The 13,704-nt window shown below is 43.4% G+C and overlaps 2 protein-coding genes and 2 non-coding genes across 5 annotated transcripts; all 4 read left to right on the top strand.

Moving 5' to 3' along the window:
- Positions 1-812: 812 nt before the first annotated feature.
- ddias (DNA damage-induced apoptosis suppressor) lies at positions 813-4,105 on the top strand. Of its 2 annotated transcripts, none has more exons than XM_084698452.1 (4): positions 813-1,332; positions 1,450-1,497; positions 1,715-1,823; positions 1,991-4,105. In XM_084698452.1, the coding sequence occupies exons 1-4, from the start codon at positions 1,211-1,213 to the stop codon at positions 3,899-3,901; spliced, it is 2,190 nt and encodes a 729-aa protein (XP_084554578.1). In that variant the 5' UTR covers positions 813-1,210; the 3' UTR covers positions 3,902-4,105. The 2 variants fall into 2 exon arrangements, with proteins under 2 accessions (XP_084554578.1, XP_084554577.1); XM_084698451.1 differs by having other exon boundaries at positions 1,450-1,605.
- Positions 4,106-4,214: 109 nt separating this feature from the next.
- Positions 4,215-6,542, top strand: rpl23a (ribosomal protein L23a). The gene is made up of 5 exons (XM_084698453.1): positions 4,215-4,357; positions 5,232-5,412; positions 5,650-5,826; positions 6,202-6,271; positions 6,480-6,542. Exons 1-5 carry the CDS (start codon positions 4,333-4,335, stop codon positions 6,492-6,494), a joined length of 468 nt encoding a protein of 155 aa, XP_084554579.1. The 5' UTR covers positions 4,215-4,332; the 3' UTR covers positions 6,495-6,542.
- On the top strand, positions 5,033-5,104 carry LOC146288205 (small nucleolar RNA Z17). Its single transcript, XR_014758181.1, has one exon. It is a non-coding gene; the product is annotated as a small nucleolar RNA Z17 (small nucleolar RNA).
- On the top strand, positions 6,343-6,410 carry LOC146288204 (small nucleolar RNA SNORD42). Its single transcript, XR_014758176.1, has one exon. It is a non-coding gene; the product is annotated as a small nucleolar RNA SNORD42 (small nucleolar RNA).
- Positions 6,543-13,704: the final 7,162 nt, after the last annotated feature.

Here is a 13,704-nt window from a genome sequence, read left to right as displayed (position 1 = left end):
ACACAATGATGGTGATCAACTGCAACAAATACATGAATGAAAATAAACAAGATATACTTATCCATAGTACACAGATATAATAAAATGTGATGATATATATTCTACGTCCCCCCCCCCCCCAAAAAAAAAAACTAAAACACGGGGACCTTATGGCGGAACTATTAAGAGATGTTTGATGGATTCAGTTAATCCAAATGAATACTGTTGTCTTCAGCCCTGGTCCTCATGGTCCAGTGTATGTTTGAGATGTTTCTCTCTTCCAACACATCTGGTTCAAATGAATAGTGGTTCTCAAGCTCTGTACAGTAGAAGTCTAGGACCAGGGATGAAGACCACTGCTGTCGAATATCTCCCATCCCCACGTAGACGAGATGTTTATCACAGAAGGCTATAGGTACACGCCCACACCGATCGATTAAGGCTTTCAAAGTATTATCTATTTCATATTATATGTATATTCTGATTCCTCTCACCCTCTTGAATTGTATTCACCCCATAGTTAAAGAGCATAGAGTTTGGCCCAGGGGCATTTACGGTACATCTATCTCATTACTCATGGCATCTCACTACATGGATGTTGTTGGGCCCTTTATTGAAGGTTCTTTGACACAATTTAATTTTTTACTCTATTGAATAACCATAGAAGCTATTTGTAATTTCCTCATGTGTATAATAGTTCAAATATGTATTTATTTTACATTAAGATTTTGTACTTTATGTACGTATATTACAGAATGATACACTGGATGTTTTTCTTGTCACATTTAAAGTGCACAGCGAAAAGTTTGTCTCGTGACCTTTATTTTGAAAAGATGAAAAGAAATTAACCGGAAAACAGTTTTGAATCCAGGCTGGCTTGGCTTCTTCAGCTTGCCCCAATTATTTTTGATGTATTATTCGCTAGTTTAACGTTTAACAAATGACTTTGATGACAGTTTAGTGGTCTCTTTTCATTGCAGTTTCGTTGACTTGTTAGGTTGTTGCTGATTGTACTGGGTTGGAATGATCAACAGGTTACTCGAGGTACATTGGTGGTTAGCTTACTGTCTATAGCTAGCAAGCTAACAACAACAGCAAAAATGTGGGGCACTCTCTCCTACCAACTTTGTCTGGTTGCCGGGTACTTGGCTAAAACTAATCTCAATACCCCTAAATGTGTTGGGGTCTCTGATTTGTGAGGTTGGCTCAGACAGACATCCCAAGGGCGCTAATGCCAGTTAGGAGGGCTCTGGTAGATTGTGCAGTACTATCCCTACGAGATACATGCGTTTACTATCCATCTTGCGAAGGGTGTTTCTCTAGGATAAACATACATCCGACTGACACTGCAAGGTAAGTTCAAATGTTAGCTGGAATGGCAGAAATGCATAGCTATGATATGTTCTGTTAACCTATATTTACACTTTCATCACTTGCTAGTTAATTGTCATGGTTTGCTTTTCCATGCAGATGCTTAAAATGTGGACACAGCTACCTGAAAGAGCAAGTTAACTACAGGTATCGACTTTCCCTGAGTGTGGTCAAAAATACCCATATATTTGGAGTGACAGTGTTTGGAAGTTGCCTAAACCCATTCTTTGGCATATCTGCTTCTGATTTGCAGAGGTAAAAACAACATAAAATAATGGAAACATCTCAGTATCCCTGGCTTTGACGAAGACAATAACGTCCTCATTGTGTTATTGACGGTGATGGTTGTGCATCTTTGTCATAGGCTTGTAGAGGGATCTGAGGAGCAGCATGGTGGACACAGCCAGGCCACATTACTCGTCAAGGCTGTGAAGGACTGCTTTGTTGGAAGACATTTTATATTTGGGATCAAGGTATTGACATAACTTGTGTGTGATTAAATGTTTTATCATTAAATAAATAAATGCATCACAAAAAAACAAAATAAATGACAACCTGCATGCACATTCATTAAATTTTTTGGGGTTAGGGTTACACCTCCCCTGTAAATATTTCCTTTTTGTTCAATGTCTGCCTATAGGTAGCTGATAGCGACCGGTTGTTTAGCCCCCATTCAAGCCCTCGTTCTTCCCTGCTGGGCTCCAACAAAGAAGCAAGCCACTTCATTGCCAGTCAGATTACTCTCCCGTGTGCTGCTGCCCCAGGCTGTTCTGTGGTCAGTTACTACAGGAGTCTCCTTCAGCATGTAGTGATCAACATTGACCCCTGTGCTACATTCAGACCCCTACCATCTTCCCTGCTGCTTCTGCCCTCCACGCCCTGCAGCTTCAACACCACCCTGCCCTCCTGCCTGTGCTCCCCATCACAGTGCCACAACAACTCTCTCACGCCCACACCACCCTTGCAACAGTCGTTAGGGTTGGTGACCTCATCAGCGGAGCAGGATGAGGGCTGTAGTTTTGAGGGGGATGGAGGAGAGCTCACAGGCAAGCAAAGACACGCCCAGCGCCAGGAGCCTTCTGATTGGCTGGACAGCGTCAGAGAGAAGGAAAATTCTGAGAACAGGGTGTCACCTCCCACATCAACCTGCTGCCCTGACGAAATCTCCTGGGATGGAAACAGTTTTTGGAATCTTCTGCCATCTTACATGGCATCTCCTGAATCGCCTGTCCACAGATCGGCTGTACACACCACCACCACACATGCGCGGCCTGCTCCACCAGTGCCTGTCCACAGTGGGAATCAACCAATGAGCAACGTGGCGAGGGAGTGTCTTGACAGGGTGGAGCATGTAGAGGAGAACAGCAGTTCTTTGTCAGATTCAGTGGCTTGGGAGGACATGCCCTTCTCCGAGAGCCTTGGGGAATTTGTGCGTGAAGCAGCTGGACAGTTGGACCGATTCCGTGAAAAGGAGCCAAATGTAATGACGGAAAATGGGGAAAGAAATATCATCTCATCACATGGCTCGGGTGCTAGGAAATCTTTAATTGATTCTCATGAAAACACACCATCCTCCGCCACTTCCTGTGACGGGGCTTTGCTAGATATTACCAATGCAGCTCTCGTCATCAAAAACCCTAATGTCAGCCATTCCAGTTGGCAGGCCTGCCGTGGTCTAGATTCGACAGAGAGTGTGTTTCCCATCAAAGCTATAAATCCAGAGCTGACTGGGGAGTGTGGCCAAGATAGTGAGCAACAGCTCGGATCACATGATGAGTACAACTGCTCAGCAGACCTTTTTCACTGTTCTCAAACAGGCCCAGACGCCATCACGTCTAAGACTAATTTAGACCCAAAGGGTGGACCCGATACACTAGATTTGGATGGCAGTGTAGACGGTGCATTGTACACATCTGAATGTTTGCACTCTCCCGACTTTGTCCCGTTCTCCCAGTCTACGCCTATGGGTAAGAGAACAGGTTCTGTCAAGGTACCCTTTTTTAGAGGTAGCAGCCGCACACACGCTGCAAGAACCCACATTAATAACAGACAAGAATCCAAAACGGACAGCGGTCGACACACGCCCAAAGCCCACACAAGGACACCTTGGAAGGTGGAGCCGAGACAGTTTGTGCTGGCTCAGCAGTGTCTGAGGGTACACAAAACAACACCCGGAGGAGGAGCACCAAAGAGGAGGACGAAAAGTGGAGGAGTGTGTGACTCGAGTCTGAGCACGTTCGATATCGACACTGAAATCCCCCCTACATGTAAAGTCCGGCGCTCAGTTCGTCTTAGACACAAATCCAGCTCAAGCTGTGAAAGAGCCCTACAGGACAGAGCTACAGCCCATCAACAATACAGGTCAGGACTGAAACAAAGGCTGATAGAAAACTATGTTGTCATGGACCGTGATGAACTAGGTCGCAATGAAAGGAAGGGATCTCATGAAAGGACTGCTACAGACCCTGGCTTGTCTCTATTAGAGGGTTCACTGCATGAGCTGAGTGATGCATGTGATTTGTCTCAAGACCTGTTTGCTGACTCTTTTTAAGTGTCTCAAGACTTTGAGCCTCACTTGGGGGTTTAATTTTAATGGAATATATGACCAATAATGTGTGTTAAGACATTGTAAAAACATACTGTTTAATGTAGTAGTACATGTAATGCTATTTAACTTGCCAACTTGAACAGAAAATGCTGTTGGTCAAGTCAAATTAAATTTATGAAATGCATACATTAAATTATACTACAATGATGTAATGTGATGGTTGTATTATTAAGTCTTTCATATTAAGTCCTAAACAAAGAGTGTAGAAGTAGAGAAGTCAATATAAGTTATTTGTCCTAAATGTCTGCGAAAGTTCCAATTCGAAGTATGATTACAAGTGCCAAGATACATTTGAAATATCGCGATACGTCCGTGGAAATATCTCACCCCTGCATTATAGCGGAGGAAACCCCAACTGCTCTTCCTTTCTCAACATGGCACCGAAGGTGAAGAAGGAAGGTCCGTAAACCAGTACATATATTTAATGATATATATTGTAAATTGGACACGTATGTGCGTTTTCAATACACACGTGTACCGATGTGTGTCAGGGGTGTATAATTGTTAGAAATTATTGATCTGTGTACCTTAAATCTTACTCTAAAGAAGCCCTGTCTTGACGTTAAAAGAGCATCATGTCAGTCCGCTAGCAAGCTAAGCTAGGCTAGCCAGTTTATTATCCAAGTATCGTTCGCTGTTAAACATATATCTGATCAGCTAACTAAATGTTGTGTAGACAACGTTAGTAAGTTCAACATTTGGCCAGAAACTGCTGCCGTTTTTCAGAAATGATGCTGCTAGTGGTGGTCTAAACAGCAACACTGCTACGGTTGGCGTGCAAGGCCTTCATTCAGTATCCACACGTGAATGCGTGTTAAGTTTGCCAAGATGGTTGAATGAGTGTTCCATCTCTTACTGACATAGTGTGTAGGTAACTACCTAGATGTTTTAGATTGTTAAGAAGGTATGTTTAGGACCATGGCCTTAAGGTGAGATTATAAACGCAGGTTATTTAACTGGTTATTTGCAGATAGCCATGCGCTAGCTTGGATGCTCGAACCTTGGTTTTCAGCAACAGTGCGATTTTGACGGTGGTGAAATAAGGCAGTTTCTCTCAGGGTTTGCAGTTCCTACGGTGCACGTGATGATTATTATAGCGATCAAAGCATGATTATACCATGATATGACCTATTGAGCTGATGCACCATGTGTATTTTGTAAAATTACTAGTCTTGAGTTAGGGTTGGTATCCATTAAGGTAATGACCACGAGAAGAAATGGATCAAACTGGATGATGACTTGCCTATCTGACCCATTGTATTTGCTCTCGCAGCGGTCCCTGCCAAGACTGAGGCCAAGTCTAAGGCCCTGAAGGCCAAAAAGGCCGTTCTAAAGGGCGTCCACAGCCAGAGGAAGAAGAAGATGAGGACATCTCCCACCTTCCGCCGCCCCAAGACCCTGCGTCTCCGCAGGCAGCCCAAGTACCCTCGCAAGAGCGCACCTCGCAGGAACAAGTGAGTGAAGCACTCCACTAGAAACACAACATAGACCCGTTTATGGTCACATAAACAGACGTGTGTTTTGATCTTACTCGGCTTGGTGCAAATGATGGTAACAGCGATCAAAGTATGAAATGCCGTGATTCCAGTTCTATGTATTACTGATGCACCCAATAGACTGACAGGTCAGTAGTTTGAGGCAAGGCACTGCATTGGGGCCCTGGTCTGATGCATGTTTTTCTCTCCGTCCAGGCTGGACCACTATGCCATCATCAAGTTCCCCCTGACGACGGAGTCTGCCATGAAGAAGATCGAGGACAACAACACACTGGTGTTCATCGTTGACGTCAAGGCCAACAAGCACCAGATCAAACACGCCGTCAAGAAGCTGTACGACATCGATGTAGCCAAAGTCAACACACTCATCAGGTACAACTTTCGATATTGTCCCAGTCAAGAGATGGATGCCTTTTTAATGACTGTTTAGATATAATGAATAGTATACTGGTTTCTTGTACAGGATCAAATTTGCCATTGTTTTGTGAATGGGTTCGGGCTCCATTCATGCCTCAATGAACATGTTTGATTAGGGTTGTAGACAATATAAAAACAATTTATATTGTCCTTGGGAGTTCCTGGACTCCTTTTGAAGTTCAGCTTGATTAATTCCCTGTGTGGATGATGTTAACATTGACATGTCTGATATGTGATGATGTCAAAGGAACCACTGACCCATGGGAAATGTAACTATTCAACCCAGAAAGGGATGAAGGGATGTGTGTTAACTTCTCCTTCTCTCTCCAGGCCTGATGGTGAGAAGAAGGCGTACGTTCGTCTGGCTCCAGATTACGATGCGTTGGATGTTGCCAACAAGGTGGGACCAACCAGCTCTAAACTGATTCACATTTGAATTAAGTACTTAATTCACCCCCTGATTAACATTCTGTGCAAATGATAGAAATAAATTTACTGTCTGAATGTTTGTGATGCATTCAAAGGAACCACTGATGCCAGGCTCCAGGCAAAGTATGTTCTAGGGATTCAGCTTCTCAGCACTAACAACCATTCTCTTCTCTTCCTAGATTGGCATCATCTAAACTTCTGCTGGAGGTGTACAAAGGAATAAATGTTTGTAAAAACTTAAATGGAGGTCTGGTCTTTTGTGTCTGAACTATAAAAATATGATTCCCTCTTTTGAAATGAATATGAACTGTGGTCTGAAGGCAGCATCATTTGTTCACACTAAGGCTTGTATAAAAAAAAAGACAGGTTAATTAGTCATAACCAAACAACTTTACATTTAATTTAGGCTTTCTGTTCCTGGAATTCACTAGTCTTAATTGAGGAACTTCTCAGACTTCCTGTCAATTACGTCTAATGGTTGTGTTATCAAAGAAGTCTGCACGCACCAACTGCCATAGATACACCCTCATGTTCATCATCACCAAGATAACAAGGGAGGCTCAGGGCATGTTCTAGTCTGGTGTAGTTGTTAATGATTTAAGAGGTAACGTAGAACTGGGCCCCCGAGTGGAAGGATACGTAGGTTCAGGTTGAGCAGCTTGATGAGTGAAGGGGCTGGACATTCTGGCCACCCCAGCCAGCTTGAGCTGCAGTCAAGTGTGGGAGGGTACTGCTGACCTCCACAAGGCTACCACCCCACTTGCCACATGGTGGCGCCAAAACACTGCATAAAGGAAACATCACTGCACCTCCAGACAATAAGTTGGGTATATGTAAAACTCATTTGACAGCACTTAGGTCAACTATGGTTTTTAAATGTACTCTATAAATACATAAATATTGAGTGTAATCTGTCTTGTCTTTGTTAACTGAAAGAGTGGATTGATCATACTTTACAACATTTTCCCCAACTGTAACAATGTTGCTTTAGCTAATTTACAAACAGAAGGTTGAGAATGACAGGTCTTTAGCTAAATGATGGTTATGGTCATTAGTAGCTTCTCTATTGACTCAATTTGTTACACTTGTACAGAAATAACATTGGTATTGTCATATTTCAATCTAACGTTCTTAACACTCGGCTTCAGTCAGTAGGTGTCTCTTCTTTTTGTTGTTGAACAGAAAGATGTCTTAACTTCTTGGACAAGGTCATTTTTCCAGTGCAATTTCAAAGCAATATTTTGTATTATTTTTGATGATTGATATGTGATGCGTCATTGAGCTTATATAACCTCTTCCTGCAGCTACCTATCAAAGGTAAGCAAGCATCACCTAATGCAATAATCTGAGTCATGAATCAAACTGTTTTGACACAACTGGCAGTGCTTGCCCTTGGCTAAACACGAAGGTATTCCCTGACTGTTGTCAGTTACAAACAATAACATGCCATCGGGTATTTTTACAACAGAGCAGAGGCCTGAGAACACTTCTGAAACTGATATGTAAGCTATGAAACTGAATGTTTGGTATCTCAAGCATCTTGATTCACAGAAACTGAATAGTAATGTGAAAAATGATAATTGGGGCAAGAGTTAACTGGTTGTTTCATATTGTGATGTCATGAGTCGTGATGACAGTACATTAAGTATGTTGCCATTGTTGTTTAGCATCGGTTAGCAATTCTTCGGGGTCTCACAACAACAAAAAAAGATATCAATAGAAATCCGGCATCCCGTCCACACCCAGCCATTCATTTACTTGGAGGTAAGTTGTTCCAGATGTCACAAACCTTTCCATATGCTGGAGTTAGCTTGTCTTGGCTCTGTCTGGTTAGTCATGCACAAGTGGGGCCAAAGGGTCAAAGATGCACCGTATTGCCAAGCCAGCCGTGACTGTTGGGACAAACACACACGGGGGGCATAGGGTTTCAACCCTCCAATCAAACCCAGTCAGCTGGACCAGGGAGCTCGCCGGTACTTCCACCAATCCTCTCCAGACCCTCTTGTTCCACATGGGCTCCAGAACACAGGACAGGGCATACATTGACAGAGACCTCCACAGGTCTGACTTGTCCAGCACATGAGCTAGGGCGGAACGCTCCACCAGGAGGATTGGGTTACCTGAGATGTCAGTCAGCACAGAAAAAATGAGTTCCCTGGGGAAAGAAGTGACAAAGTGGTGTTCACACTCCCTTTCAGACAATAGACTTGGTCATTGTTCACCAGTGCGCTGGTAGATCCTTTCAGTCAACTTGTTGAGGCACTCCTTGGCAGATAGCAGAGTTAAACCTCTGAGACACAGTTTTCTTTGCTCTGGATTTGATTAATAGATTTACCTTGGTAATCTGGTCCTGATAATGACCTACACTTCCACTCCCTCTCTTTTCGCAAGCGTGTGCGTGCTAAGCATGCATGGCACCTTGAATGCGTGTTTGTGTGGAAGGGCATTTGTTTATGTGGGTCGTTTGAGAAAGGGCCTTGTCACACAGGCATTCCTTACTGTTCAGCGTTTCTCTGAGTTATGACTTTACTAATATTGACTCAGATCCTTCCTGAAAGGACAGGACGTGAAACCAGATGCACATTCAAGCCAGTTTGTCACCAATCACATTAGTGACAAACTGGGTGAAAACAAAGCAGAGGCTGGCCCCTAACTAAAAATAACCACTGACCCCGGGTCAGAGGCAAACTCCCTGTAGAGGTCCTGCAGATCACAGAACCAAGCCAGTGACTGAGATTCCTAATGATATGTGTTCCAGTTGTGTTGGTTCATACAATCAATCACAAAAGCGCTACGAGTTTCAAACAAAAACATGATAGCCGGAAATACCAGGTCCCAAGTGGTACAGTCTAAGTCAAGCAGCCTATGTACATTTGCCTGCATGTGGAACATGGAGACCAACTGTATACCACACAAGGACTGGAAAACACCCTCCATGTATTCCCAGAATTCCCACAGTAATAAAATATTGGAACGAGGAATACATACACACACACACACACACGCACATCCAGCTTACATATGCATGCCTCTGATTTATGATTAAGCAATATCTCCCATTGACATTTTGAACGTTAAACCCACAAAAGTTGCTGTTCCGAGTGACCTTAGGCTTGGGTACACTCTTTGACTTTAAAATACCTTCACGCTATGGCTGTTCTCGAAAGAGAGCTTGACTAGTACCACTCAGGGAGTACTAGAAAATACACTTCCTCTGACATGTGCTGAAGTCATCAAGAGAAGAGCAGAGGCATGGCATCTCTTCAAAGAGCAGCTTAGAGAGGGAATCCAGACCCCCAGGTCCTCGTTTCGCGTTTCAGGCTAAATCGTATTTGACCACTTAAAGCCAGAAAGCATGCATCACCACACCGCAAACTGGTTTGAGAAGCACATGTAGTTCCTGACAGGAAGATTCTTCTTCCTCACCAAGGCCTTGAGGCATGCCACTCAAAGCAAACAAAATGGTTAAATGTAAATTGACAGGCAGTTCAAATGACAAAAAAGCCTGCAGCCCACAAATCAATAGAAAATAAACATCTCTGAAGCTTCGGTTAGAATCTTCCGCTCCAGTGGCAGCACAATAAGGAACATACCAAGACATTATGTCACTGACAGTGGTGAAGCATGCAAAGCACCAGTGAAAATATGCTGAATGTAATGACTAACATTTGTACACCTATGATTCAATTTCCTTTGTAGGAGAGATTTGATTTTTGCATTATGTCGCAATATAAAATTTCCATGTAGGTTAGACGAGGGCTGCACAGTGGCGCAATAGTTTTATTTGACTGAATATGTTTGAAGCTCTGAACCCAAACCATATAAGGTTTTCGATGATGTCTCTGTCAAAGGGATAACACCGAGGTCTGCTGCAGGACAAGCCTGTGGCATGACAAGAAGGCAACAAGCAGATCGTCTGGAAATCATTATGCAAAGAAGGTAAGGCACACTCTCCACAAATTCCCCCTAAAGCCACAAACGTCCATCCGCTGCTCCAGAGTCGTAAATAAAGGTCACATCTACATTCCCTGGGCTAGAACTCGGAGAAGCTCCACCAGCATGGCCCAAACAGAATACTCAAAAGTGCCAGCAAACAAGCCAAACAGCAAACAAAGCCTTGAGGTTCTGGAAACCATCTATGAAAGGCTGACCTCTCACAGTACTGACAGTATGGAGAATAGATGGCTGGATAAAGAGGATACATTGCCCAAACCACAATAAACACCAATCAGTGTTTTCTGTTTCTACCCATTTCTTCTTTCGTTTGGAAGATGCAAGTTTAGACCAATTATATGACCTGGTACAGCTAACTCTGCTGAAGCTCAGATAGGCAGGTGAAGAGCTCAACAAACAGTGGATCTGGAAAATACAAACCAGGCACCAGTCATTTCCTGTAGGTGTGTACCTTTTGGCAGACCCTGTGTTTCTTTCTCACAAGTGCTGTTTGGCATTCCTAAGGAGGGCTAGACCATAGGCCAGGGCATGGGGGGGGGGGGGGGACTGTGTGTGTAATGTTTGTGTGTCAGTGTGTTGTGTGTGTGAGTGTTTGTGTATATGTGTGTGTGTGTGAGAGAGACAGAGAGAGGTGGGTGGGGTGGTTCCTCATCCTGGGAAGAAGCTTTGTTGACCATGACTGGAGCCTGACCTGGGTTATCAGAAACAGTTAGGAGAATGACAGGGTAAACACAAAGATGGATTTGTTTCAATATCTTCTTCAACCCCTAACAATGACTAAGAATGGCCTGTGATTTCACAGATGGGTTGTAAAAAATTCTGGGACTAAAAACCAACCTTATTAACCATGGTTGGCTACAATCAAACTCCCTGTTTAAACAAGGCCCCTCACTGCTTTAATTGCTTCTTTCTTCAGCTTTTCTCCACTTGTGTCCTCCTTCATCTGCAGTTCAAACAAGCAGCTGTGAGAGCCTGGAAATCTTTTACTAAAGGTTTTTGACAAAAATCCAAGTGCCATACAGTATTTTACACAGTATTGTTTTGTGCACAACTGTGTGTGTGGACAACTCTATTCTGTGTCTGCAAATTGTACACACTAGTGGCCAGCTGAACTTCCTTAAGTCAGCTACTTCTGCTAATGCTGTGCCCCAAGGGTAACCCAACTCCTGTGCATGTGTGTGTATGTGTGTGTGGACATTGCCCTCCTCTCCTGTAGGTTAAAAACCTGTTACTCTAAAATCTCTGCTCTGTCCTGGCCTTCCTGTTAAGTCTACCGTGTAATTGCTTGTCTCAAATTCAGGACCAGACTTGTCCCACACACACCCTGCTGAGACTGTGTGTGTGCGTTTGACTGTGTATTGTACGTTTGTGCTTGAGTAGGTGGGTGGGCATGTTTTAAGCTGTTTGTTAAGATGTAGCTCATGTCTGACCACCGGGTCTTTGACAGTTGTGGTCAATATCCTGTCTCACATCTGCTACTGAATGACTGCAGACTGGACACAGAGTACAGTGACCGGAACTACATTCCCCCTTAACACTGCTGCTTAATACCACTGCTGAATACTGCTGCTCAATACTACTGCTTAATACTACTGCTTAAGACTATTTTCTTTATGCTGTGTACTGTAGCACAAAACATCAGCCTTGACCCCAGCCGTCCTAACTTATCTTTGGTTTGGTCATTTTGAAGAAGCGCCTTGGAACATCTGATACGAGGAAGCTGAGCATTCTGCTTGGTGTCCCTAAATGAACTTGTTGAGAACTTGTTTGTGTTTTCAATCCCCAATGTATTCTTGAGGAGTAATGAGTGAGACTCATGATGTTTTTCCCACATCCTTATAGTATGTTTTTGGTAGGACACATGTCATGTCATGATGAATTGCACATTCGTTTTGTTCTTGGAACCACTCAAGGTATTGTTAATGTGCCTAATGGGATTGATCAGGCTTACTGTTGCTAATCCCTCTGTCTACTAATTGTGATAATTTACAAGATGGGTGGTTAGGTCTGAGAAATTAAATACAGCTTTTAACTTCTTTACCAACCAAATGTTCACAACATAGCCCTCTCTTCTCTCTTCTATATGTATGAACAACTTAGGAACAAATGAAGTGCAGGACTTACCTCCTCTTTGCCTGTCTCTCTATTTCCTCAAATACACAGATGTCCATGTACATTAAACTGATTAGAGGGTTGAAACTGCCTGAACCAGGGGGGCTCACATTGAGACCACTGTGGAGTCATTAGCTCTTTGTCCACCAGCTGCTCCCCAATCTGTTTGGATCACACATCAAACATGGCCGCCGTCATCGTACAGACATCCGTGATGGTGGCCCTCAGTAATGTGGGGAAAACAAAGTAGCAGACGTGCAGGGCACAGCAGTTACGGACGTGTGGCTGTGGCAAATAGAGGTTGTCACTGATTTGATAACTCAAGTACAGGTGTAATGCAACCAATCTAATAGTGCCAAAAGCCTTCAAGTTTCACAGGAAAAGTTTTTTTTACAGTATAGTTGACCGAGGATTTATGTTTGTCAAACCATTCTGCATGTCTAGGCCTGGTCTACAGTATCACATCAGAGCACTCGCTGCAGAATTAGTGTTCTTTTGAGATTTTCTGGGGTCATTTTTGCATTTGACTGCCTTTGGTTAACCTTCTGTAAAAGTACACTGATTATAGATGCATGCTACAGGGCATCGTTCCTCCTCCTCCCTTCAACTCCAACGGGAACTTTAGGTAAGCCTTGTTGGAAGCATCCACGAGTGTTTAAGGTCACAGTGGGAGGTAATGAGAGGGCTTGGTGTCAATAAAAGTTCAAATGAGTGACCCTGCAGAGTGAAATTGCTGGAGCCAGAGAGGTTATCAGAACTTCCAATGAACCATTTAGTTAACCATATAATAGCATGCATTACTCATTCTGGGTGACCTTGTGTGTGTGTGTGTGTGTGTGTGTGTGTGTGTTTGCAAGCTGTTGGGAGGGAGATAAAGATAGCCAACCAGTGATACTGTCTACACATAGGGGACCCATACCGCTTGTGTTTGTGCTCATGTCACATGTTTAGGTCTATCACACAAACCTTAGCAGCAACACAATGGGACTCGGCCTTGGTACTCTCATTTGATTAATGTACTGTAATATTAATGCGTCAAGCTTCAATACCGGTTTGTCTTTGCGGGCTACTTTGACAAGGCACAACATTAAATTTTCAAAGAGGACACCTGGTGTGCGCATGGGTGGGGGAAACATGGAGATGTTTGATTACATTTCAGCAGATGGAGAGCAAATGAACTCCAGTTTCTGAAAAGGGTGGTTCGACCGTAACTGATACAAATGCTCCTATAGTTCCTATTGGCTTAAAACGTGACATATTTATTAATGTTCTGACACTCACTGTCCTATACCATACTTTCATCTTGCTTCGATCTCTGTTCCTGCTGGTGAATGCATC

This window comes from Hypomesus nipponensis, chromosome 5 (genome assembly GCF_054491055.1).
Source record: "Hypomesus nipponensis isolate SF chromosome 5, ASM5449105v1, whole genome shotgun sequence".
Classification (NCBI taxonomy): domain Eukaryota; kingdom Metazoa; phylum Chordata; class Actinopteri; order Osmeriformes; family Osmeridae; genus Hypomesus; species Hypomesus nipponensis.
Note: the sequence above shows the minus strand (reverse complement) of the source record. Positions and strands in the feature narration are given on the sequence as shown.